This window comes from Lissotriton helveticus, chromosome 2_1 (assembly GCF_964261635.1).
Source record: "Lissotriton helveticus chromosome 2_1, aLisHel1.1, whole genome shotgun sequence".
NCBI lineage: Eukaryota > Metazoa > Chordata > Amphibia > Caudata > Salamandridae > Lissotriton > Lissotriton helveticus.
Window position 1 is genome coordinate 1,507,091,960 of NC_136059.1, and position 25,905 is coordinate 1,507,117,864.

Here is a 25,905-nt window from a genome sequence, read left to right on the forward strand (position 1 = left end):
GCGTTCCCTACCAACCCATGCAACCCTTCTTGCCATCTTAAAGCATTTAAATAATTCGTTGTTAATTCCAGTTTGGCTCCCTAGCCAGTGAAGTGACTTATTCCTAAGTTCCCTCCATGTTTCGTGTTTCGCTGTCGGTAGTACTGGGCTGTTAGTCAGAACCACTATATACAGAGTAGCTGCAGGTGGTAAATCAAGATGATCCGCTACGTCGAGGTCAGTTAGGTTGGTTTGTCCTTTTGGGATTATGCCAGAGCTTCTGCTCTTATTGGGGCAGCGGACCTCAGCTAAGGGTTTTGTTGTGTCGGGATACACTTGTTCCTTATTCCTGGTTACAATTGATCCAGGGCTTGATTGAATAATGTTTAGTTGTGCAGGTTCTGCAATTAGTGTTGGTGCGATGGATGTAGTGTATGAACTTATAATTGCTGTGTCCTGAGTACCAGACTGTACAGGCATATAGTTACTCTCTCTACTCAGTGTTTTTTCCTTTAAGCACAGCCTCCAGATTTGTCATTCTGTTTGATAGGGACTGTAGCGCTTCAAGCAAAGTACTACGCAGTATATCTATGCCATTTGTAAGGTTTTCTATGGCCACTATGTTGCGCTCAGATTGTGTGGGCAGACTCTTTTTACGAGAATTTTTATTAATCTTACGGCCAGGTAATTTATTTAAATGTTGTTTCCCTTTGGGCTTTTTTTCTGTGGGGCGCTCTTTATTTGGGGGGTGTGGGGAATACTTAAGTCTAGCTTGGAATTAGTTTCTCCCTCAATGATGTCCGGGTTCTTAGGACGTTTTGTGGGTGGTTGCGTTTTTTCCTCTGATAAACTCACTTCTATTACATCTTTGGGCTGTTGTATATATCCCATTACGTACGTTCCGCCTCAAATGATTCTCGCATGTAGGAACATCCAATATATGGGTGGGTGAACTTGACTTTGATTCCAGATTACGTTTCCCTTTTACAAATGTTTCTTCTGCGGTATTGATCTGTTTTTCAATAAAACCCATGGCCCCCACAAGGTATGATAACAGTGACGTTTGGTCCCCTGTTTGTGTCTCTACAATTCCCTTTATGTCTACTTGGCTCTTCTTCCTTTTGCTCATCCTGCCGCCCTTATGGTACCCACCCAATATCACGGATATTTGCTTACTTGTCTAGGTGAATCGGGCGGATAAAGGATGTACAAGTTCTCGATCCTATGTTAGGGAGTAGGCCCAGCCCAGCCTCCTCCGGACTACGATGGGCGCGGACGGGTCCGCCCTTGGCCCGGGCACGCCAGCGCGAGTCCCGTGCCGGTAGAGCTCCGATCCCTACTTAAGACCCCGGTGACTCCGCCCCTCCTCTCCTCTCGCGAGACCGTGCTGCCTTCTGGATGTTGTGGTTGGCAGTGCGCGGTCCGCGTTGACGGAGTAGAGATTGCGAGGCTGCAAGGATACAGCGAGGGTGTAGCAGCAGACAGTCCCCTTCAGCAGCAAGAGAAGCTTGGGCAAGGTAGGCAAGTAAAAACGGGCTGTGCACTCATAAACACCCGCTGCTCAAGGGTGCGCCAAATGGCCACAGTTTAGAAAAAACACATATAGGGCTGCACCAACAGAGAGTAACAATGCAAAAACGTCCAATGCAATATGTATACTGTTCCATATCTTCTTTAATTTGCTTTTACGATAGTCATATATACCCAAACTTGTACAGCAAAAAAACAAAGCCAACACGTCTAGTTCACCACTGTGTACTTCTACAGGGTTGTAATGCAACAGAAACAAAACATACATAAACAATAATACAATGTGAAGAATCCTAAAGAGAGCATGCACAAGGTAAAATCTAACAATGTATTACTTCCAAATAAAAATTGTTATAAATACATTGATAAACACAAAGCCTTTTTAACTTTATTAAAATCATTTTAAAAAACAATACTCATATACATCAAGAAGTGAAATACAAGCATGATGGCCATCATGGTGTCTCATATGATACAAGTTTCAAGTGTATCACCCATTGTTTGTATTTACATGACTATCGCATTCACCAGTTATAGTTAACTCAAGTACCCATTCAAAAGGTTTATTTTATATCTAACAAATACATAAAACCACATAGATCATAATAAGAACATATCCATATATAAAAAGTAATGGTGGTAAACAATGTTAAAATAGCATTAGGCAATGCACAGCACATATCCAATACGGAAAATTATTCATCGATGTACTAGATGGTCATTCCCGAGTAATAGGGTGTACGAATAACCATTAGAAAGGGAGATAATAATCTCTTAAAGTGCAAGTACTTAGCTGCAATCAGTTGATAGCACCAGCAAAAGCATACCAACATTATCATACAGAATCATAACTATGGTAGATGTATAGCAGCATTTTGGTGTGAAAGATCTTCAGTACCCATTGTAATCATACTGCATCATGGTTCAGTCTCACCGCAAGGACTTTGTTTTCAATTGTCCACACAGAGAATAAGAACTTTGTGACACTGATATAGATCTTCTCGTCATTGTCTGTCCTCATTATTCTCAGTGCATGTTCTACTCTCCTTGTGCCTAACAGAAGACGCATAGGTTTCCCATAGAAAACATCTTAGTGTCTTTAAGCATGGATCTAGGGATGGAGGCTTAATCATCAGGGGAGTTCCAGAGAACTGTTAAATCGAGCTTAAGTCATTTCCTTGCCAAACCTTAGCCAAAGAATTTTCCAAAAGTTTTTTTGTGCACATTAGTTGTGTAAGAGGGTGCGTATATGGATCCACGTCCTCTGTGGACCATAATCTATGGTAGTACAGCAGAGGTCGAATTTTACATCCTAAAGCAATTGGAAGAATGCCAGTATGTATAAATTGCAGGAGGTGTGGAGTGCTTTGGGGTAGGTTCAGCTGTGCCCTTATAAATTTCTTTTCAGAAAGTGTCAGATTTACATTTTCATGGCCCCATAGCTGTGCGCCATATAGGGCAGATCCATTGGTCAGCTCAAGAATCTAGAACTTGCGCAGTAAAGTAACCATAACTCGCAGCCCCTCTTTGCAGTGTTGTGATCATTGATGTTTCAGATGCAACAATGATGTCATAGAACATGTCATGAGTTTCGCAGTATGCTATTCGCCCCAAAAAAAGGCGCTTCAACACCCCATCAGGGGTAACAAGCGCTAAATAAATACAACCTTTTTTCCTCTTCTATCCTTCTGAATCCAAATAACTGACTAACCTCTCCACCACTTAAATTACTTTCATATTTCTCTATACTAATTCAACACTAATTCTTATGGGTCCTGGAGTAGCGTGCTACTCGCCGAAAAAGCACTTTGACGCCTCGTATGGGGTAGTAAGCGCTATATAAATGCAATTACAATACAATACGAGTGATGTAAATGTGAGGTAATTAGCAGTACGTGGTAAGGGTGCGGTTAGCTACTTGAGATAACTAGAATTGGTGAATTTCAATGGTTTCATTAGTTTAAAAATTTATCTTTTAACTGTCATTTTCACCTCCCTACAGACAAGGGATAATAAACTCCCCTGGCCCTGGTGCTTGTGAAGCGTGCAATTGCAATGAACTAGAAAAATGTATCACATCCCAGCAGTGCAGCGTAAAAATATACTGTGAGTTTGTAGGCGAAGGGCCAGGTGATGACCCTACATAGGGAGGAGGCCAGAGGTCTTTTCTGTCGCCAATAGCTCTGACGAGGGACCAGCTGTTGTCCCAGTTAACTGACCCTCAACAGAATAAAGCCTCTTCCTTGCGAGTTCCTCCTCCAGACCAGCCCCTCTCACATGTGTTTGGATGATTCATTCAAGCTTTGAGCCCAGCTTCCCAGGCAGGTATGGTCACCAAGCACGAGGTTAGTTAGGGCACACTTTGTTACTCCTTTATTGGCAACCCTTAGGTGCATTCATCTGCTCCTGATTGCTCTCTCCATATTGTTGGCCCTTCTCCCAGGATAGATCTGGTCACGCAGTCCGCTGATATCGCCACTTTATCCTGGATTTTGATTTGTTAGTTCTTCACAAGTCGCCCCGGAGTGCCACCAGTCCGTTCCTGTCACTACCTTTCCTAGTTTGCCACAAGTTCACCTTCAGTTTGACAAGCTTGCATGCACACACTTTGCTAAATATACTCTAACTGGGGTTGTGTCATGCTTTTCTCCTTCTCAATTTCCATTTTGAAGTCATATGCTGTTGCCATGGGTTTGTGTAATTCTGTCTGACTGAGATGTACAATGCTAATTATTTCTATGGCACTTGTTATTGCATTGTAAGCTTTGTCTAATGGAAAATCTATAAAACATTTTTTATTAAACAGGAGGGGGGAGTAACAACCTCCCCGGAAACTGACCGTATGTGGAGTCCTTTGCATCATACAGATCCAGACATGTTTGCCTTAACCACGGCATTGACACCCTGTTTTGCTACTCTGACTCCAACACATCGAAAATGTGCAGCCAAAAAGGATGTCCTTCTCTAACTAACCCCCACCATAGATAATAGGCTTAATATATGTGAAGAGAGTGGTACAAAGAGGAGGAAATCAAAAACAAACTGCTTAATAGGAAAATAAGTTCAAACCAATAAAACTAAGGTAATCAGCTCAAAATAATAAAAATTGATACTTGTATAGCGCACTACTCACCCGCAAGGGTCTCAAGGCGCTTGTACGAATACCGCTGTGGAACCCATCCTGGCTTTCCCTGTGAGGTGTCCACTCCTGGGCACCCCCAAGGTGGAGGCCAGGCATCCTTAGCGTTGTGGGGGCCGTTGTGGAGATTAAACAAGCTATTGCCCAGAGTTGCAGAGTGGGACTCCATGATTGGAATAGGCACCGAGGCGAGAATTATCAGGTCCGTGGAATTTTGAGCCCAAGACCCGCCGAGGCGGGGAATTGAACCCTGGTCCCGGGCTAGACCTCTGCATCAGGGTCTGCCGCTCTAACCATTGAGCCACACTTCTCCACAAAAAATTAACATTTTTAGTTTTAAAATAAAAGAGCCTGCTGATAGTGGCAACACATACAGTTATGGAAGGAATCCAAATTAGAGTATTGCAAATAAAGGAAAATAACATAATTGATAAAGTTACAAAGAAAATGAAAGTAGACAACAGAGTTGCCAAAAGCAGTAGATGGGGGTGACGCATTATTGTTTACCAATGGTCTTCAGGATGTTTCTATGTTCAGTAGCAGCTTGATTACCTCTTTTATTCTTAGGTTGTTTGGAATTTTTCTTCCCAACATTGCCGTCACCGGTCTCTTCGTGAGAAGCCAAGAAAAGGAAGGCGTGCACTCTGATGCCAGTATGATAATAGCTCTAATACCTATCTTGATGAGAAACCCTGAGAGGGGGGAGCTCGCAGTCTTCTCAGCATGATCACTCTGGTAATTCAGATGTGTGAAGCATAGATTACAAATCATGCAAGTGTGCTATGAAAAGGCAGAACGAGGAGCATGTTTGTGTCAGTTCAAAGTTCATGGTGTATCCGCATTCTTAGTTGTGAGTACTTTCAATGGTTTTATCTCTGGATGTCAATCATGATTCTCGCTACCTTCTGAGTTAAGAAGTGCCCTGCAGTGTTGATGCAGATTTGGAAATGTAAGCTAAATGTTGATGGATACTTAAGCCTGAAGATTCCTTATTGCTTGAATCTCCTTCAAACGCCAGATTGGCATCTGTAAAAATCAAAGCAGCTTTTCTTCTCTTTTAAGTGCTGCAGGGCTCGGCATTAAGGCGGGATACCACCCCGGACATGACACAACAGAGCCATATAAGCCCCACCCGGGTGGGCGATGGAGCCATTGGCGGAGCTGCTGAGGGGGCAGGGTGAGGAATGGGGCATCCCCCTAGCCGATGGTACACATGCGGTTTTGCTATACGCAGATGACCTGCTACTATACATTAGGGATCTCACCAGGATACCGCAGGGCCTCATGGACACTCTTGACGCCTTTACCGCACACTCAGGGTTAAAAGTAAACTGGGGGAAGTCAGGAGTGTACCCATTCCATCCGGATATGCGAGAAGGTAAGGTGAACCTGGGGGGCCTCAACCTAGCCTGGCATGCTGACACCTTCAAGTACCTGGGGATCCACATCTATCGGTCTCCAACAGACGTACTGGAAGGGAACCTGGTCAGAGCCATCTCCTCCTTACGGGCCCAAATGGGGTTTTGGAAAACGCTCCCGCTCAATGTCCCCGCTCGAATCACCCTGACGAAGATGATAGCGCTACCCAGACTGCTCTACTTTTACTCCAACGTACCGGTATACGTCCCCAACCGGATCTTCAGAGAGCTTGAAAGCATGGTCCGGACGCACATTAGGAGCGCCGGCAGACCCAGAGTAGCATTGAGGAAGCTATATGCTCCCGTGACAATGGGAGGGCTAGCAGTTCCAAATCAAGAACATTACTACCTGGCAGCACAACTGCAGTGGGTCGCGGGCTGGCTCGCAGGCAAAAGCCTGGCGGACACGACTTCGGACACTGTGGCCCTAACGCAAGCTCAGACACTCACACTGTTCCACCCTCTAGCTGCGCACGCCTGCCAGAAGCAGCTGCACCTAATGGTAGCGTACAAATGTTTCCGCCGTGCACTGAGACTCACGCGGGAATTCAAGCCCCATGCCCCCGGGCTCCCATTACTGGGCATGCCTATCGGAGGCGGCACTCTCACTGCAGCCGCACTGGAGAGCTGGGAGCGGGCGGGAATGGAAACGATGGCGGACCTCTACAAGGATGGTGCCCTGCTCCCGTTTGAGAGACTCACTGCGGATGCCGACCTACCGGCACCACCCCCTTTTCTGTATCGTTTTTGGCCACTATAGGTGTGGCAGGGTATACTCAGACATGAGTCCCTTTCTCACTGCTCCATCAGGATTCAAGCAAGCCGGGCCGAAGAGGCTGAAATGCCAGAAACCGGTCCCCGGTAGCTTGTCTCCTTTCTGGTGAAGAATTGGCTTGGTAGTTTGGTCTGCCCTGTTCCCATGATGCACTGGGCCAGGGACAGACTAATTTGCATATAGCCAGGTTCTGAGCTGGGATGGGGCAGTGAGATAAATAACGGTGATGGATCAAGCCCTGATCTTTGGACTGGGTAAGAGTGGTCTGCTTAATTCAGACACTCTGTTCATCACCACCCCCTTTTCTGTATCGTTTTTGGCCACTATAGGTGTGGCAGGGTATACTCAGACATGAGTCCCTTTCTCACTGCTCCATCAGGATTCAAGCAAGCCGGGCCGAAGAGGCTGAAATGCCAGAAACCGGTCCCCGGTAGCTTGTCTCCTTTCTGGTGAAGAATTGGCTTGGTAGTTTGGTCTGCCCTGTTCCCATGATGCACTGGGCCAGGGACAGACTAATTTGCATATAGCCAGGTTCTGAGCTGGGATGGGGCAGTGAGATAAATAACGGTGATGGATCAAGCCCTGATCTTTGGACTGGGTAAGAGTGGTCTGCTTAATTCAGACACTCTGTTCATCACCACCCCCTTTTCTGTATCGTTTTTGGCCACTATAGGTGTGGCAGGGTATACTCAGACATGAGTCCCTTTCTCACTGCTCCATCAGGATTCAAGCAAGCCGGGCCGAAGAGGCTGAAATGCCAGAAACCGGTCCCCGGTAGCTTGTCTCCTTTCTGGTGAAGAATTGGCTTGGTAGTTTGGTCTGCCCTGTTCCCATGATGCACTGGGCCAGGGACAGACTAATTTGCATATAGCCAGGTTCTGAGCTGGGATGGGGCAGTGAGATAAATAACGGTGATGGATCAAGCCCTGATCTTTGGACTGGGTAAGAGTGGTCTGCTTAATTCAGACACTCTGTTCATCACCACCCCCTTTTCTGTATCGACCTACCGGCAGGGCAGTTCCTACTATATGTGTCTTTGGTCCGCGAATACACGAAACACTGGGGAGACATGGCGGAAGGACCGCAGACTCACCTGCTGCTGCAGTACCTGCACGTGATGGGCAATGGCTCCCACGTGATACACTGGATAGCACAGGCTCTACAGTCACTTACCACCTGCACACTCCAGCCGCTGAGAGACAAGTGGGCAGCTGATAGGGGTAGTGAGTGGTCGGACAAAGAATGGGAACGGATCCTAGAAGGACCGCGCAACATCCCGCGTAACTCACGATTCAAATTAATACATCTGTACATTGTGCACAGAGCGTATCTCTCCCCGGAAAAAATCAACAGGTACTTTGCACTAGACACGTCTGGCTGCCCGCGCTGCTCATTACTGAATGCTGACTTGCTACACATGCTCTGGGCCTGCCCCCGGTTGCAAACATATTGGCAGGGTGTAACAGCGCTCTTAACAGAGGGAGCAGGAGTGGAACTGCAGTCCACGTGGGAAACATGTGTGCTGGGGTTGTATAAGAGAACAAAACACAACAAACCCCAGGCCAGGTTCTGGGACTTGGGCTTGGTGACTGCGAAAAGGCTCATAACAAGACGCTGGAAAGATAAACACCCTCCACAGGTGCAGCACTGGCACACCTCACTCAACTACTGGGCGATAGCTGAGGGAACGATACTCCATAGAGAGGAGACGGCGGGCTTGCGGGCCATACCGATAGGGCAGACATGGGACGATATCCTTCGGTCTTTTAACCGGGCGTACCGGGAAAGGGTAGACACGTAGATGACGGGCCAGGCAGACTGCGCATACACGGCAGGGCCGCAGCAGGAAGGCTCACTCATGGGATGAGAAGGGGAACCACCGGGCGACGTCCCGTAGGGAACACCGAGTGAAAGACACCAATGGCCGCGAGTGGGCGAGAGGCCGGACTGCCCGCTGCCCCCCCCTGCCCCCCCTTTTTCCCCCCCCTTCCACCCCCCCTCCCCCCGCACGCCGATGTGTTCATAGGTACAACGACTGTGCAATCAGTAGGCACAGAGGCGAGACTAACCAGAGGAGCATCCACACCTAACCCTCACACGCCACGAATGAAGGAACACACGAGCAACTGCCCCCGGAGGCACACAGACGCGACACCAGGCCATCGATTCTGACAGACCAGAATATGAAGAGCAGAGCTTCTTTTTCTTTTTCTTTTCTTTAGCTTATTGTGTGGTTCATTACTTCCCCATTAACCGAATTTCCCCCCATGTTCAACAGTTGAGTTTAGACAACTGATTTCCCCCTAGTTGATAGAGCTACAGTTCCGAGACACAAGAGTTGCGCATCTAGGTCATAACAGAGGTGAAAGCTAATCGCCACACACTGCTGAAACGGGGCGGCAAGCCGACCACACCACAACGCCATACGGGCACTGCACCACGACACGGGGCTGACCCGCTTGAAAGGCATCCTAAAACACGCGCGTTCAGCTACACCGCAGAGCTCGGATAGAGCGCAAAACCTGGTAGGAGGCCCTAAACGGGCGCCCTGAGCCTGAGCGAGCTCCGGGACTCTAAGGAGATGGGATACACTCCCGGCAATGACGCGCTGCGAGGGGACACTAAACCTTACGTATTGTTGGTTGCTCAGATACTCTTCACAATGTAGTCTATGATTGATTGAAACGCATAATATGACTGTAATGTTTATTTCTTGTTGCGAACTTAATGTGGCACGGACCAATGCTTCCTCGCAGTGCAATGTACAGAGATGGAACTCTATGTTGTATGATAAAAAACAATAAAAATATATTCAAACAAAAAAAATAAGCCCCACCCGGGTGAACAGTTATGTTTTTTGTAGCTCTTCAGCAGGGATCTGGAGTGTCTTCGTTGGCCCCTTCGTTCACCAGGTTACAATTTTGCAGTGTCGGCAGAATGTCATCTTCCAGGAAATCTGGGTTTTAGCAGTGCCATTTCCAGCATAAAGATATCACTATTTCTTATCCCATGATATGGGTTTGTGGTGACTGTGTCCCAAGCACCACTCCAGGTCTTGCAGTAAATGTAGCCTTATACACATTATAGTTATCTATGAACGGGAGGTCATGTTCTTTATCACGTTTTTTTGACGAGCACAGAACTTGATGCTGTTCTAGATAAAGGGCTTCCTCTAGGTTGGGCCATTCGCCATCCTGAAGAATATTCTTCAATATCTTGGGCAAAGCCAAGTAGAAGTGCGAGAAACACCGTAGGTCTTCGTCAAGGCGTGCTCTTGTTACCACTCTTGAGATCGGTCTTCCAACCATCACCATGTTTAACTTACATCCTCATTGTCCGAGCTTGAGCTTGTTGCCAGGCTCCAACTTTCTCCCGTCCTGCCAGAGTTTTCAGCCCCTAGCCCGCACAAATCGCAACCTTCTCTCAGGCAGTGCTAGCTTTGTTCCATCAGGCCCCCATTAGTGTGCCCTCTACCCCCATTGTGGTAGTGGGTGTACTGACTGAACCGCCAGCAGCGGGTAGGCCAACCAGTTAGCCTCTTCCTAGTGTCATTTCTGTGCCAGGGGAGGTCCTCCCTCTGCCGGAGACGTTACTGGTTGTACATGCACTAACACAGCATCGTCTACAGAGCTGCCAGTGCCATCTTTGGAGTCCTTGCATGGTGTGGCGAATCTTCCCAAGACCAAGCCCCTTGTAAAGCATTCTGGATACCAGGCTGGTTAGAGTCTGTTATAGATCCCCTACCTAGAGACAAATATTTCAAAAGGATGCATGAATTATTTGGTTATACTTTGATGTCATACAGATGCCTAGCATTGTCCAGCATGTAGTAGTGAGGCAGGTAACCTCCTCCTTCTCTCAAGCTTTGATGCTGGGAACTATTTTGCCCTAAAAAAAAGCTAACAAAAAAGCCAGCTGGTTTGATACTTCCCTGAAGGTGACTTTGTCGGAAGAAGTGGTGTCAGTCCTAACTGTCCTGATGAAGGCAGGTGAGGTGCTGGAACTATCCGCGTCTATGAAAGGGAAAAATGCAAGTGTTTTGACATAGGGGTTAGTCTGCCTCAGAGCCAGTACTTCCTTCAGCCAGACCTTAAGGAAACCCATTTTAGTTGTTTAGAACAAACCAACTTCTGCCCAGACGGTTAATAGTGAGGTCATACTCTGCTGTTGACTGAAGACCTGATTTTTTTGTAGGTTCTGCTCATCCTTCCCTAGTGAGTCTTATGGTACATGCACAGCAGGCATCTTACTAATCAAAGCAAACCTTGGGGTTCTTCCCTATGGCCGCTCCCGATCAGGATGCAAAAAATATCAAAGCATTGTGGAGGGTGTTTTTCACAGGAATCTTGCTGTCTGCTCCACAGATGTAACCTGCCTGCTTGCATGCTGTTTGCACACCCTGTGGGAGCTGACGTTTATGGCTGTGCTTAGCTTTCTGGCCCACTAAGAGGCTACTTTGCAGCGGTCATATTTGGTGGATAGGAGCAGCTAAGCAGATCCTCCGGTCAGGACTGGGCCCAGTGGACTTAGTAGCCTGCTCGATGGGGACCTCTGTAAATTTGACGACATGCCCTGTTGTATTCCACTGTCTCTTATCTGTTTGAAGAAAATGCAGATTTGACAGTTTGAGATTCCCAGAAGGGCATGCTATTGTTTGTACCCTGGTGCTTGCCTCTCTTGCCTCTCAGTTTCTTCTGGAGTACCTCCAGTGTTGCGGTTAGTCCAGGGAAATGTCCATTTGGCAACGCCAGCCATCCCAATTAATGAAGCAGTCAAGCCAATAGCCTGCACCCGTATAGGATGTTTTGTGGCTTAACAGGCCATCACAAATACCAGCAGCTGCATTCTTCCTCTCCCATGCCACCAGCAAAACTGCTTTAGCTCACCCCCAAGGGAACATGTGTAGCCTGCATGGGAGGTAAGGGTGTCTTACCATCTGTCGAATTAGGGGGCAGCACAACAGAATAGTGCGTCCTACAGATAGTAAATCAGGACAGCTCCCTCCCTTTTCATGAGTTCTAAGAGGGGCAGGCTGCAGCTTTTCCCCTGGCGCTGGCCTCCCGTCTCTCAATTTCATATGGAGTGCCTCCGGTTTCGCGGCTAATCCAAGAGAATGTACTTTTGGCATCGCCAGCCATCCCAACCTATGCGTGGATGATCCTGAACGCACAGTACTGGCCGAGGAAGGTATAGTACTTGGATCTGCTTTGCTTATCCCTGTTCTGCTTTTGCTCAGAGGGAACTTCCAGGGCCTCCACCGGTACTTCTGGAGAATAGAGCATAGCAACTGGGGTACTTTCGATTTACTTTAAGGGGGTGAACATCATATTATCTGTGTATCGACCCTCTGCTAAATCTGTCTCTTGGTATGCTGTGGAAGAGATTGACCCCTTAAAGCCCAAATGTCAGATTGTTCAACTAAGCACTTTATTTCGCCGGACAAAGCCTTGCACTGGGCACAGATAAAGTTTATTTTTGAGCCCTGTCTTCTTTCCTATGCTTGGCTCATCAAACTTCCTGTACAAATTTCTGAATCTTGTGAAGTTTTGAATTGGTTGACCTATATTTTTCCTACTTCATTGTTCATAATGCCTCATGGGAGCTTAGTTTGGTGTTCACGTTCTGGGTGGGTTCTCTTTTCAAGCCTATGCATAGTTGCCCGTTGTGGTTGTTGACTATTAAGATTGTTTCTGATTGCTTTTACCTCAGCTTGGTATGTTAGGGAGCTGCAGGCTTTGTTTGTACTTCCTCCCTTTACTTCTTTTGTCCCCAGGCAAGCGGATTATCAGTACAAAGACTTTGTTCCTTTCAGAGGTGGTTAACCCTTTACACATAGTCAGTCTGTTACACTCCAGTTATCCTCTGGGAGAGAGAAAGGGAATTCGGCACTTGACACAGTACACAAAGCGCTCTAACGTGTTATATTGGTGTGGTGCTAAAGGAGAAAGGAGGCAATTCCTGCATCCTTAACACAGAAACAAGAACATAAACACAAGTCTGCTAGCACACCCAATGTTATATAAACACAATTTTGAATCATTCCATTATTCTTATGAACGTCCTTCTTTTCTTTAATTTAATTTAAATTCTTCTGCCAGCCAACATGTTTCACCCAATGACTACCTTGGGGCTGGAAAATCAAATTAAAACCTATCTTATAAACTTATCCATTGCATATAACTTTGAATTTTACGTTAAATATATCTTCCAATTCATTCCCAGTATATATTTTAGGGTGATGGTGGAATTGTGAATTTAATCAAACAGTTGTGTGGAAATAATGTTTTGGGTGTTTGATTAAATTCACACTGGCATATATAAGGCAAAGCCCTAGCCCATTTTGCTTTTCTTCCTCTACAACTCCACGGAGATAACTTTGACACCTTTGTCCACCTGGTCGCATGGCTCCATGATTGCTCAGGCTTCTGTTTAACATCATGCCACTGCTTTATCGAATGTTTCTGTCTTTCTATAAGAATACAGACACAACTCTGATTCTGTTGAAACTAATCCTATTCAGATCCTGACTGCTTTGCATGCAGGTCTTGTCTCCATTTAATCTTGGACTGGATGATCTGAAATCTTCTGAAATTGTACACAGGAAAACCAGAAATTCTTATCTGTTGATCATTTACTCAAACAAAGCACCGAATTTAGTAGCCCATCGTACCTGTCATCCCATGCTCTCTAGCACCTACGAATACCTCGGGTATATTTGGACAATGAATTCAGGCTCTGACCCCAAATAGTCATCAAGATGTCCATCAACTGAGCATCATAAGGAGACTCTTTCCTTCTCTGGGATTTCTTCATTTGATTAAAGTACCATTACCATCATGCTATCTTATCCCCCCATGGCTACACAAATGCTCTCTACCTTGAGCACCAGCATACCAGCTTCGCAGATTACAACTAATTCACAATACACCAGGAAGACTCCTACATATACAACCACAGGACCACATCAGCCCTCTTATTTCTTTTGAGAGCCCCTTTGCGTTGTGTATACTTGCATTAGGACTGCCATAACTCCAGAGGAAAATGTTCGCTTACGACCCAAAGTCTCTGCACATAAATGCACCCCAGAATCTAAACCATATCCCACAGTTAATGTTGATCATGACTTCAAATCTCTGGTAGACGCTGCCTGTTCAGATAAGCAGTCCCCACAACTGCTTTGATTTCAGAAAGTGAGGAGAACATGACTTTTTACACTCACCCAAGTCACATAGTACAGTATGATCATATGAACCATATGTACCAGGGGAAATTAATTTCTGGTTCTGTATTCACTCAATCCATGGCAGAAACACATTAATGAGCATGCAATTCCGAAGGTGAACATGCAGGTATGCAGTAAACTCCCACTGTTTTAGCTGTGCTACAGTTGTAGCACATATTTATTTTTCACGCATGTCAAACACATGCATCTTGACAGCGATCAATCCATACACAGACACATTCCGCTTCCTCACTTTTACAGGAACGCTATGCTAGGAGCTGGAGCAGCTTCTCGACACTTTTATGTTTTCTCAAAAGTAGCTTTGCCTCTTCAGGTGCAGCTAGAACACACCCACACCCACACACACACAAACACACAAGAAAATCTAACTACCGTTTGAATTTAGGCCTTTCCAACCAAACTCTTATCTGCGCATATCATTGGTCCCTGAAGAGCAGTTTATTTCATGGTAATGTCCTAACCAGAGGGAAGAGGAAGTTGGATGCATACTTTCTCAGCAGATTTCATCATGCTGCACATGAGTGAAAGATACTCAAGGATAATACTGTTTTGTGAGGACATTTAATAAAATTGGGATACAACTTAGTGCAGTTGTTTGGTCATATAACATTTGTGGAGGATGTTAAATGTGCAGCTCTTGATGCAGGCATTTCAAGTTGCATACTTCCTTGCATATTTGCTTGCCTTTGATATTCGAATTATACATACCTACCCAAACCACAGCAAGTTCTGCTACGTTTAGGCAAAGGTTCAGCTGATGAGCGATTAGCGACGTAGCTAAGTTCTGGGTACAGAAGTGCGCTGCTGTTGCATCGTAGTCTTTAAAGAAGTCCGTCTTCAGTTCATTCGTAATTGGAGCCAAGTGGGGGACGTCCACGCGCACCTCCACCCCTGGCCCATGTCTTATTATGTTTCCCTATCTTGTCTTTCATAGTGGGATTTAAACCAGCTCTTGGCCTTGCGTATGAACAAACCATTTTAGCCTAAGATCTCCTGTGACATCAATGTTTTGACTGGAGGGACTGCTTTCTTGGTGGTGATTACTTCTGCCAGGAGAATCAGCAAGCTTTAGGTTTTTTCATCTACATCTAAAAAGGCCTTATTATCTTCAACAAAGACAAGTTTGTCCTTGGGTTGCCCCACCGAAATTCCTTGTGGGAAGTATAAAAGCACGTAGGAGCTCTGAGCATCTCTCAATGACCTGGTAGTTTTTGACCAGCTATTAAAACTTCAAAATCACTTGTGTCAATAAATAGTATTTTGCATTTATGATATTAACAGAGTACAGGCTCCGACAAAGGCTTTGTGCTTCTTCCACCGGTGCAGCAGCAGCAGCATATGTGGCATTTCAAAGATACTCTCATTAAAGACGTTTATAGTCCGGCCGTGCAAGCCACTCCGCATGTTGTTTGTGAGACACGAGTCTACTCACAGGAAAACATAATCGGCAACTCATAGTGAGATGATGAGGCGCAGGATGTCGATTGGACACTGAATTAGAGACTCTCGATCCACACTTAGGCATAAGAGTGTGAAGTTTGCAGGGAGCACGGAGAGCAATATGTTCATTTCCCAAATTGCTTGGAAGCTCAGAGTTGCTTCCGTCAAACGGAGTAACGTAGCTCCAGGTGTTTACTCTATACTTCACCTTGGCATGACTTATTCGCAAGACAAAAGTGTCGACCCATGGGAATGACATATGTTCTGAACATTTTGTCAAAATGTAAATTCTGATGTTTTCTTCTGCATAGATAGATATTTAAAATATATTTTCAATTAAGCATTCAGTACATTACTGAAATGTATAATTTCCCTTTTCAGAGTTCAGACTTGGCAGCAAAGCAGAAAAGTGAATTAAGCAGCCGCTTGGAAGAGAAAACAAATCAGATGGCGGCTACCATTAAACAGTTGGAGCAAAGGTAACACTGAAGACCGCTTCTGTCAGGATATAGTGTACTATGAGAAGCGACACAATAGCTTATGTAGCATGAGGGTTACTCAAGGCTTTTATAGTTGAATTATCGTATATGTGAAGAAATGGATGTCAGTCAGATGATGGGTGTCGGCATAATTATCTTGTAGTAACTGCTTATTTGAAAAATATTCTACCTAAATCCAAGCCTCCTTGGTGATGATCTGCGAGCTAGCAGCTGCCAAAATCACCAAGTGTGAGCAGGACAAAATATCTGTGGGTGGGGTTATTTCATAAGAAGTGTAACAAACTGCAGTGAGTGCCTTTGGGGAAGGAAAACACCCTAATAAGCGTGTTTGAGTGGGAATAAAGACCTTCAGCCATTTGTATGGTGTGCAAGGGAATGTCTTGAAATAAAGGCTTGGTTTTCAGACATTTTCTCTTTTCCTCATCATGCGGAAGTGCAAGCAAAATGAACCTCTATAAGTAATCGGGATAGTCTGTATTGTGCATCAGTGTGCTCATTGTAAATGGTGGATTAAACTAATAACCCATTGGCATTCCAGCCCTTGATATCCCCCTGCCTGTTACTGTGTAGCACACTGTTACCTACCACTAACTGAATATCTCTGGGAAAGTCCCCAACACCAACTAGGTTAGTTGGTTAGTCTTAGATCGAACCATGTTTTATTCTTAATTGAGGACATTTTTATACATGTGTGGATTTTTCAAAATGTATGTGTACCATTGAAAAGGTTTTTGTTGATCATTGAGTGAATAACTGTCTTACAAATCAAAAATATCAGAACATGTGCTGTTTCGTGAAGGGTTCATTGAAGAGGACATTTTATCAAAACTGTATATAATTTAGTACAATTGACTGGTTATTGAAGAGCTCCAGTGAAGGGTAACTGAGGAGCTCTTGATGCAGACTTGACGTTGCATGCCTTTAATATCTGCCTCTGCCTGTCTATTCTGTGATCTCTGCACTAATTTTGTTATTTCTATAGTAACTGTTTTTAACTGGTTTTCTTCTCTTGCAATGTTTTTTCCTTATCATTTTTATCCCTTTGCTCACATCTTCTTTGAACCCCTTGTATGTTTGAATAGTGAAAAGGACTTGGTGAAACAGGCAAAAAACTTAAACAGCGCAGCAAACAAACTCCTACAGAAGCATCAGTAGACGTTCTGCAACCGGTCCCCTCACAACTGACATTATAACTTGATTATTGTGGCTTGGAAATGGTGGCGGGAGGGCTGGAAATGGGCCAAGGGCCTCACCCTAGTGAGAGCGGAAACCAGCGATCTCGGAAAACGTTTACCTGCATTCTGAACTGCTGATTATTTTTTAATATTTGGTTTTGCCAGATAGACTTACTTAAAACATATTTGAAAATAAGGCTAGTGAGTATACAGGGAACAAACGTCCCAGTAGACTTTGTGGTGATTAAATCCAGTAAGATCAGACAGCAGTGCAACTTTGCTGCTGTCCAGTTCAACAGACGTCCTTCCTGCCTTGCTTTAGTAATGCCTCTTTGCCTCACCCTGTTGGAGTATGCCTCTTCTTACATCTGGAACATCTTTTACATGGCCTGACAACCCCAGTCCCTAGAAGACTTTATTAGAAAATCTGAGGTGCAATCCTTGATTTAGCTGAAATATGATTTCTTTTCAGAATTTTGAGCATTTGGAAGAAGTTGAGGAAAGAAAGCACACATGCGATCAACCACATTACCAGATTAAGTTCTTCTCCGACTTTGATATTGAATTACTGATTATTGCTCTTCATTGAAAGTCCATGGTTATTGCGATACATGGTTTGTCGGGAGGAAATAGAAAAGCCACATGATTGTACTGTATTGAGTTTAAACAAGTAATGAGGCCCCATTGAGAAGCTGACTAAAATGATTACCTGCACATGCTTTGATGACAGTGAGAGAAAAAAATAACTCTTTAGACAAATGTGTGGAAATAATCAATATATTTATGTGGTCCTGGAATAGAAGGTTTTATGACATTATAGCACACCAAAGGACAGTAATTGCTTAATGCAAACACAGTCTGTATGTGCAAACAGATGTATATCAACAACATTCACCAGCCGAGTGTTTTTAAATCACATCCATAGCCCGACCATGGTTTTGAGCTTGGATACTCTCCTTCGCAAGCTTTTGTCCATTTAGGTTGGTAGTAACTGTGACAGTTGACCCAAGTGGAACTAAGCAGACCTAAGCTTCTCAAGGAGGTGCATCCAGGCTCAATCATGGTCAGGTGAGGGGCTCGGATACCTGTTTTCCATCCTCTCCTTACTTAAACATACTGGTGCTGGTGCTTCCAATCAATCACATATATATATTGATGACAAAAAAATGATACGCACATAATTGTTAATGGTGACAGTGTTTGCAATAAACCATTATTCCTTTGTTAAATGCAGATTTGTCATAGATCTTGTGTGTCTGTTATCAAATAATATTTTCAGAATAATCTACTGGACACCAGAGATCACATCCCAAGTGTGGCATTTGGCTCATTTTACTTTTGCTTTGCAAGTTACTCGCTCTTTGGTTGTGTAGAACAGAATAGTTTATACTGTTTGTGTATGGGTGATTTAAAAATATTACCTAGCTGGTTGTAATATTTGCTGGTCTAGCTGCAGATGAAAGCAAACATGTAATAAGATCATTTATTATATTTTGAGATGTTCTCATATGTTTTATTTCTTTGATTGGGCAGCGGGCAGGCAAGGTTTTTTCTGACACTGTCCCAAATTATTGATTGCATTTTGGAAAGCAAAGCATCACTGTTCTCTTTTAGCCTACAGAATATTCAATTCATGCTCCCTTTCCCACAGGTGGTTTGCGTTTGCTGCAGAATGGCAGCCATTGATAAGGTGAATTTGATATGTCTGCCAAAAAACAAATCATAGGTCCTAATCTCCCTATAAATTTGAAAAACGTTGACAACATTTTTTTGTTGTGGAAGTACCTGGCCTTGTATTTGTGCTGAAAGAGGAGGGATAGAGTTTGACTGTACATGCACAATTTATCAAACAATGAAATGGCATCAAGATTAGTAAAGTGTTGTTCGTCCTTAGGATGAGGCTCATGATCCTTAATAGTGCATTTTTGATGGAACATACACCGGTTAAAATTCCCTCCTTTTCCTAGTTATTGGGCTGGTAGATGTTAAGCCCCCCCATGGAGGTTGGTCATTATTCGAAACATTATAATTAAGGTCATTTTCTTGATTTGATATACTATAATATATACTTTTTCACTAAGATGCAGATACAGCCTTTTAAGAAGTAGACGGTTCTACAATGACTAGTAAGTGAAAAATAAATACAAATGGATGATGGGACAACCCCCCTTAGACACCTCCGCATTCTCAAGCGCCACTCATGAAAAAGTTTTTGGGGGGGGTTTATTTTTGGTTTAAGGTGTTTTAGATGGCTCCAACATTCCACCTCACGGTTGCTTCATTGGAAAAATAGAGCAACTGCTTTGATCAATATCCGAGGCAAGCTCAGTCTGCCACCACAGTGTCAAAATGCTGCGTTTTACTGTGTAGAGATTAGAGTTTCTTTTCACTTCCAAAGGTATTTAAAGTGGAAAAGAAAGTACAGTATTGGGACCTACAGCCGAGTACTTCTAACCGAGGACTTTTATTCCTGTGTTCTAGTTGGGGCTTCAATTCACCGAGGTGTTTTCCTTGTCTAGCGGCCGTTTCTAAAGCTTTTAGTTCAGTGCTGAGATCTATGCAGAAGATAGTGAAATCACAGGTTGAGATTTCCGGTTCTTGGGTTCTGAAACTTTAAATTGATGTGTCTCTATTTTCCTTCTGTTACCATTTGTGTGACGTCTCCACTTTGGAATTCAAAATGTATGGTTATGAGTCTTCGTTGGTCCTTGATCAGGGGATCTCTTCAAAAGTCATTTGCAGACTTTCAGGCTTGAGGAAGACTTTAGTATGTTTTGCCACTTCTATAATGACTTTAGATGTGCCCTTGTCCTCTAAATCTTCCAAACAGACCCTGATACCCCAGTTGGAAGAATGTTTTGGACAGTTGCGTGTTTCGATGTGTGCTTCTTTGGACTGATTGACAGCAGGGCGATCCTCCTTGCATCATCCTGCTATGTTCTTTTAAGAGCCCATTCACAATGGAAGCACTAATGACAGCTGGATGTGAGGTGTCACGACTGCATAGATTACTTAGACATCCGGTATTGGCTTGACCCCTCATCTCCTTTCTCTTTCTTGAGGTTTTTGTTGTACGTTTGATGAAACCTAGGCAGACATGTGCCCCAGGTTGTTTGTTTCATTGGTTTTTGCCATCATTAAAAACCATACATAAAACTAGAAATTAACCCTGCTTTCTTCAGAAATGTTGTGGTGTGAAATTAAAACAACTTGCGGACCAATTAATTTTGTTTTTTTATGTACTGTTTTATTGAGGAGCATAACATGCCTAGGTGTAAATGCCTGTGTGCACTTTGTCAGATGCACCTTTTGTGAAAGAGGCGAAGAAATGCACCAAACCCAAATACTAGTACAGATATCATGTGTTGCAATTTCCAGTTACATGTGTAAAGATTAGATGTAACTTGTATTAAAATCGGATTTGACCTAAAAAAGCTAAAAATGTGTATGTGATATTTTCAGCTAGATTTTCAAATTGATCACTATTTGGCCTTGACCCCTTAAACAAAGCTAAAAAAATGAAAAAAAAAGACATTTTGTTTTCTGCCTGCTTCACCACCTTTTTTTGTGCGGAACATTTTTTTACCTTTATTTCCTTCAAACTTTCCTGCTTGTTTTTTCCCATGCGTTACTTGCTCTTCCCCTCTACGCCATTTCATTTGGGTTATTATTTTTTGTTGTTTAAAACTCGTTTTTCCTCCCCACCATGGCTTTTGTTTTTTATCACAAGTTCATGTGGCTCAAATCCAGATTGCGACAGGCAGAGCGAGATCGCCAGTCAGCAGAGGACGCTAACAGGCTCTTCAAGCAGGAGTTTGGGGACAAGATCGACAGCCTGCAGCTACACGTGGAACAGCTCGTGAAACAGCGGTGACAACATTGTTTTATTGAATACTTCTAGTGATAGATATGCTTCGCTGTGAAACAAACCGATAAAGCTTCATGGATGAGAAGGCTGGCTGTGGTAAAAACTTAAGGGTGAAACAGATGGGACCGTATAAGAGTTTGTATCTTAAATGCATGTTCCTCCCTTCAAAGCATGATTTTTAGTGCAGTTTGAATAGGACAGGGTTTTATATCTTTTATAGTACAATGCATGATTGCGAGTAACCCTATGCTTCGTTATTCTTAAGCACTTTTAGGTAGCTTAACAGTGATAAGCAGCACTCCAGAAACAATGCATACAAAAATAAAGTGGATGATTTACTTTTTTTTTTTTAAATGGCAAGCTTCGAAGAAAAGTAGCGGGCCTGCAAGTTTATTTGGGCAATTGCACAACATTGACACCTGCAGTGCTTGATCCATCAGATGATGAGGCTAATACAAATGGGGCATATTGCATAGCATTGGCATCTACCTAGCGAATGTGTACTGTTGGTTTGATGCAAAAATGCTGCCTTTTGTATTTCGGGACCAGCTCTTCACTGAATGTTACCACTAGCTGATTCTTGTCGTTCTCCTCCTTTAGTGCTCCATCTTTGTGGATGCATAGACCAGTTCCTGCAGCTCCGAGAGTAGCAGATCCGCACAGCTTCATGCGTTTCAATTGTAATTTGTAAATTACATTTATATAGTGCTTACTAGCGCTTATTACCCCTGATGAGGTGTTAAAGCACTTTGCGGTGAGTAGCACCCTACTCTGCAACCCAAGATTAGTGTTAAATTGTTAGTGGATTAGTAATATGTTCTTCCTTTTATATTATGGATTATTTGTGGTAAGTTTAAATTTATGCTCTCAAGTTCTCCTGTGCTTAGTAGTGGTTTTAGTATGGATAAATAATGGAAGTGAATTGGTAAAGGTAGTTTGTGAGTAGTGATCATGTGAGCTTGTCACAACTGGATGAAAAGGAGGGAGAGTTTTTAGGATGTTGGACAGAATTAATGTGCAGTGGGAAAAATATATATATTTTTTAATAAAATTCAAGTAGGATTTGTTCATGGTGGAGGTATGACCCTTTATCCTTAGAAGAAAAAGCAAATAAATATCAAAAGAGAATGTACGTCATTGGGCTTAGTGTATGGAGTACTGCCATAAGGTCTCTTGGCACTCACTAGAAGTGTGAGTAGTGGCACGCAAAGAGGGAGTTAGCATTGTTGAAAGGCATCTTCTCACACATGCCATACCTTTGCAAACTTCACTTTTTGAAATGTGTTCCTGCACCATATATAGACCACCAAATGCACAGCTCGGACACCAAGTATGTCCATCAGAGTCCCCATGTCACCAGCTTCACTTTTAGCTACCATATCCTGTTTATAAACGTCTCAGTACATCACACCACCTTATGCATGCACTTCATTATGTTCAATTCTTTACATATCAGTCAAGTGTGCAAATGAATCTTAACATTTCTTATGCTTTTTGCAATGGCTGCTCCTAAAACTATGCAGTTTAAAAATGACCACTGGGTATCCTGCCTCTGCATGTGAAACCTGAGAAATGGGGATAAATACGTCCATCACTTCAGAAAGGATCTGTATTGCCTGAACATATTTTCATCAGCATGTCACAGTTTCTGGCACATGGTAGATAATGCTGGGCAGGCTTTCCTTTCTGCTGCACTTCGACTTTTATATTTATTCATCTCCTTCCCTCGTTGGAATCTGGCAGTGTATTTGTATTAATCACTGTTTGAACAACCAGTGTTGTCAGACCCTATCGACTACATCACACTTCCAAACCAAAAGAAAAAAAGGGTCATCTGGATTTGTTGTGAGTTAGCTCGCTTCCTGCAATTAATTGCGGTCCACTGTGCTATCTTTAGTTCATGTGTTTATCATTGAATGTACAAATCCGACTTTCTCACTGAAAATTATCATACCCACAGTTTTCTACTGTATTTTGATAGCCTTGGGTTAAGTAACCCTGCACAAACTTGTCTTTAAAAATAACACTGTTAGGGAACAGTGGTTTGGCTCCCAGATTTAAAAACTGATGCCAAAGAAACATATCTGCCTTGTGAAACACTATTTTAAAAGTTGTATGCATCTATTAACTTACCCTTTAAAATGCAAACTTCTTTGCTACTTCAAAGCCTGAAGAAGAGGTTCAGAACCATAGCTGCACGTAGGGTCACTAGTATTACAACTTCCTAAGTGATGAGGCCTAACGTGAATGACAGCCTCTGACTGAGTCTAAAGGAGAAGCCTTCGTCAGACTGACCATTTCCCATAGCATGGTCTCTTATAAAGTAGCAGGTAGGCCATGTTTTTGATTGCTTCTAATCTCACTCCACAATAGGTTGTCTGGAACTCAGACATTTGCAAGTGTGGGAAGGGAGCAAAATAACTCTACCTGGTCTCTGATGTGCCGGCAAATGTGAGAATACGTCACTCAGTGCAGCAGAATCTATCTGTTTGGCAGAACTTATGTGACTCTTCAGGTCCTACTTCCTAACCTGGGCTGGCTTTTATAGGAAATCTTTTTAAAAAGTAATCTGAGACATGGAGCTACTTAGCTGCTAATAATGAGGAGTTTGGGAGAGGAGTGGGCCTAACGGCTAGGGCGGTCGACCTCGAATCTGGGGAACTGGGTTCGATTTTCGGAAATGACTCTGAATATCCTGTGATTCTGGGCAAATAACGTAATCTCCCCGTGCCTAACAAAAATGAATGTGACCTCATGTAATGCAACTGGTGCTATGTAAAGCGCTCTGATTCCCAATTTGGGTCAAGTTCGCGGTATATAAAACTCTGTAAAAAAAAAAAAAATTATAATAATTTTCAAATGATGTGGCTAAAATAATTTCCACTATTTTCTTAACTGTAAACTCGGTATGTCCTAGCAATATTTTATCCTTCATCCCTGCTTACCCTCTATAATCACAGAGATGTTTCAGTAAGTGAAAAATATGTGTATGGTACCAGATCTCTTATTTTGTTAGCGGTTTTACTGCTAACGTTTTGTGGGTCGATGATGGACAGTTTGTCTCCTATTGAGATTTACTGCAGGCATAATGTAGACCGACTTGGTATGTTTAGTTTTTCTGGCACTCACCTCTGCACCCCAAGGTTTGAAGTGATGTGTTGGATAAATGCATTAATCTGTAAGATTCATTCAAGGTGATGCAAGAGGTAGTAGTTTGTGCACTTGTATGAATGTTGTGCTTCTGTGTACAGACAGGAGAACTGGAAGAAATGACTAAATTAAAGTCCGCGGAAAACACCCCTACTCTCAGCGACAAACCAAAGCGTCCTCGTTCTTTTTTGCCGAAAATATTCACTGGTAGATTCTTCATGACTTAAATGTCATCTTTACAAACAATTGAATCAACAAACTGCCTCTTTTGCTCTTTACATGATTAGTTTAGATTGCAAAACGTTAAACAAAAGTTGCCTCAAGAAGATCAATCAATAATATTCATTGTACATTGATGACACAGCAATTGTTTTATAGAAAGCTTGGAAGAAGAAACACATAAACTGGTCACTTGCAACAAATATCTTAAGTCTTCACATACTCTATATTGTTAAATAATTCATTTGTTTTTCTCTGTAAAGTTAAAAACAGAGATTTTAAAGAACAGTAACCAGTGAAAGAAAAGTAGTACCCAAGTTGAGATTTTTGATTGTCTGTTTTAGACAAGTAAATGACTTTGTCTGAAAATTCAGATAATGTTGGTTTCCAATATGACACCAATTCTAAGATGTTTAAAAGATCGTTGGACAATATATTTTCTTCAGCTCTTTTATTAGTCCCCCAGATATTCATCTGGTTCTGTGGTTGGAATAATAGGGCTTCATGCCGCCTTTCCTTGTATAGTTAGTTTTCAGGCACCACATGTAGGTGATATTTAGAAGTACTGCTTCCTGGAAGAGAGGTGTGATGCTTTTTGACCTCTCACGCCCACTTTGATTTGCAGATCTCCTTAGGGCAGAGACCATGGTGGGATAATTTAGGGGTTATAGAGAAGAATGTTTACATAACTGTTTATATTTGTAGAAAATGTACTGTTACAAGTGGGATGGCAACCTTTCTTCAAGATCGTTCTTACTTATTTGCAAAAAGAGGACAAAGTCTGTCTCTCAATTAGCTTTTCTTGGTGCTTAGTGGATCGAAGGAACTTAATTTTCATGATGCAGTGCACATTATCTCCGTATACACATACCTTGATATGGGGAAAAAAACAAGATGCTGTTTGCATATAATGAGGTAGGGCCTAAAATTGGATTGTCAAAGAGAGTTTAGGTTATTAAACCAGTAGATTATCACTGTTGTGTAATATCAGAATCCTGCGTCAAGGAAGGAATGCCTAGCTTTTATTGTGTATGCATGCTCCTTAAGAGGTTTTCTAAAAGAAACGTGCAGTGTCTTCTTCAGGAATTGTTGTTTGACTAGACCAGCCAGGGGATGAGGTCCTTCCACAGAACACGGCCCAGACAGAGTGTTTGTGGGTTATGGGAGTGCCAGGTGGAATTAATCTCTTCAATTCTTCCTTCAGTAAGCAGTTAGTCATCCAGGTTCTGGATTTGTTTATAAGCCCTTCATTCCCCAACACTCCAAATTTAATGACGCATACAATGGACTACAAGCATGGCTTCTCAGACATCCTTTGCAGTTAGATTATAAACAAATCCTAAACGTGGTTGACTAACGTGTACTGATTGGCTCCTTTCTGAATGAGCTAAGAAACTTGTAGCCATTGCTTGTAGCAGACATCAGGCAGTCCTAAGAGAGTCATAAGCTTCTGCCTCTCATGAAGGGAA

General features: G+C 43.2%; 1 protein-coding gene across 8 annotated transcripts in view; it reads left to right on the forward strand.

Moving 5' to 3' along the window:
- RUFY3 (RUN and FYVE domain containing 3) overlaps positions 1-25,905 on the forward strand; it is a 464,645-nt gene that overhangs the window by 283,445 nt on the left and 155,295 nt on the right. For 5 of the 8 annotated variants that reach the window (XR_013607158.1, XR_013607157.1, XM_078676397.1 and 2 more), the window contains 2 exons: positions 15,906-16,003; positions 20,950-21,069. Coding sequence is in view for 6 of the 8 variants with exons in the window: in XM_078676397.1 (XP_078532523.1) it covers positions 15,906-16,003; positions 20,950-21,069 (218 nt within the window). In the remaining 2 variants the exon portion in view is untranslated. Of the gene's footprint in view, positions 1-15,905; positions 16,004-17,106; positions 17,317-20,929; positions 21,070-25,905 lie in introns of those variants that run through there. The other 3 variants (XM_078676402.1, XM_078676403.1, XM_078676401.1) reach the window with 2 other exon arrangements.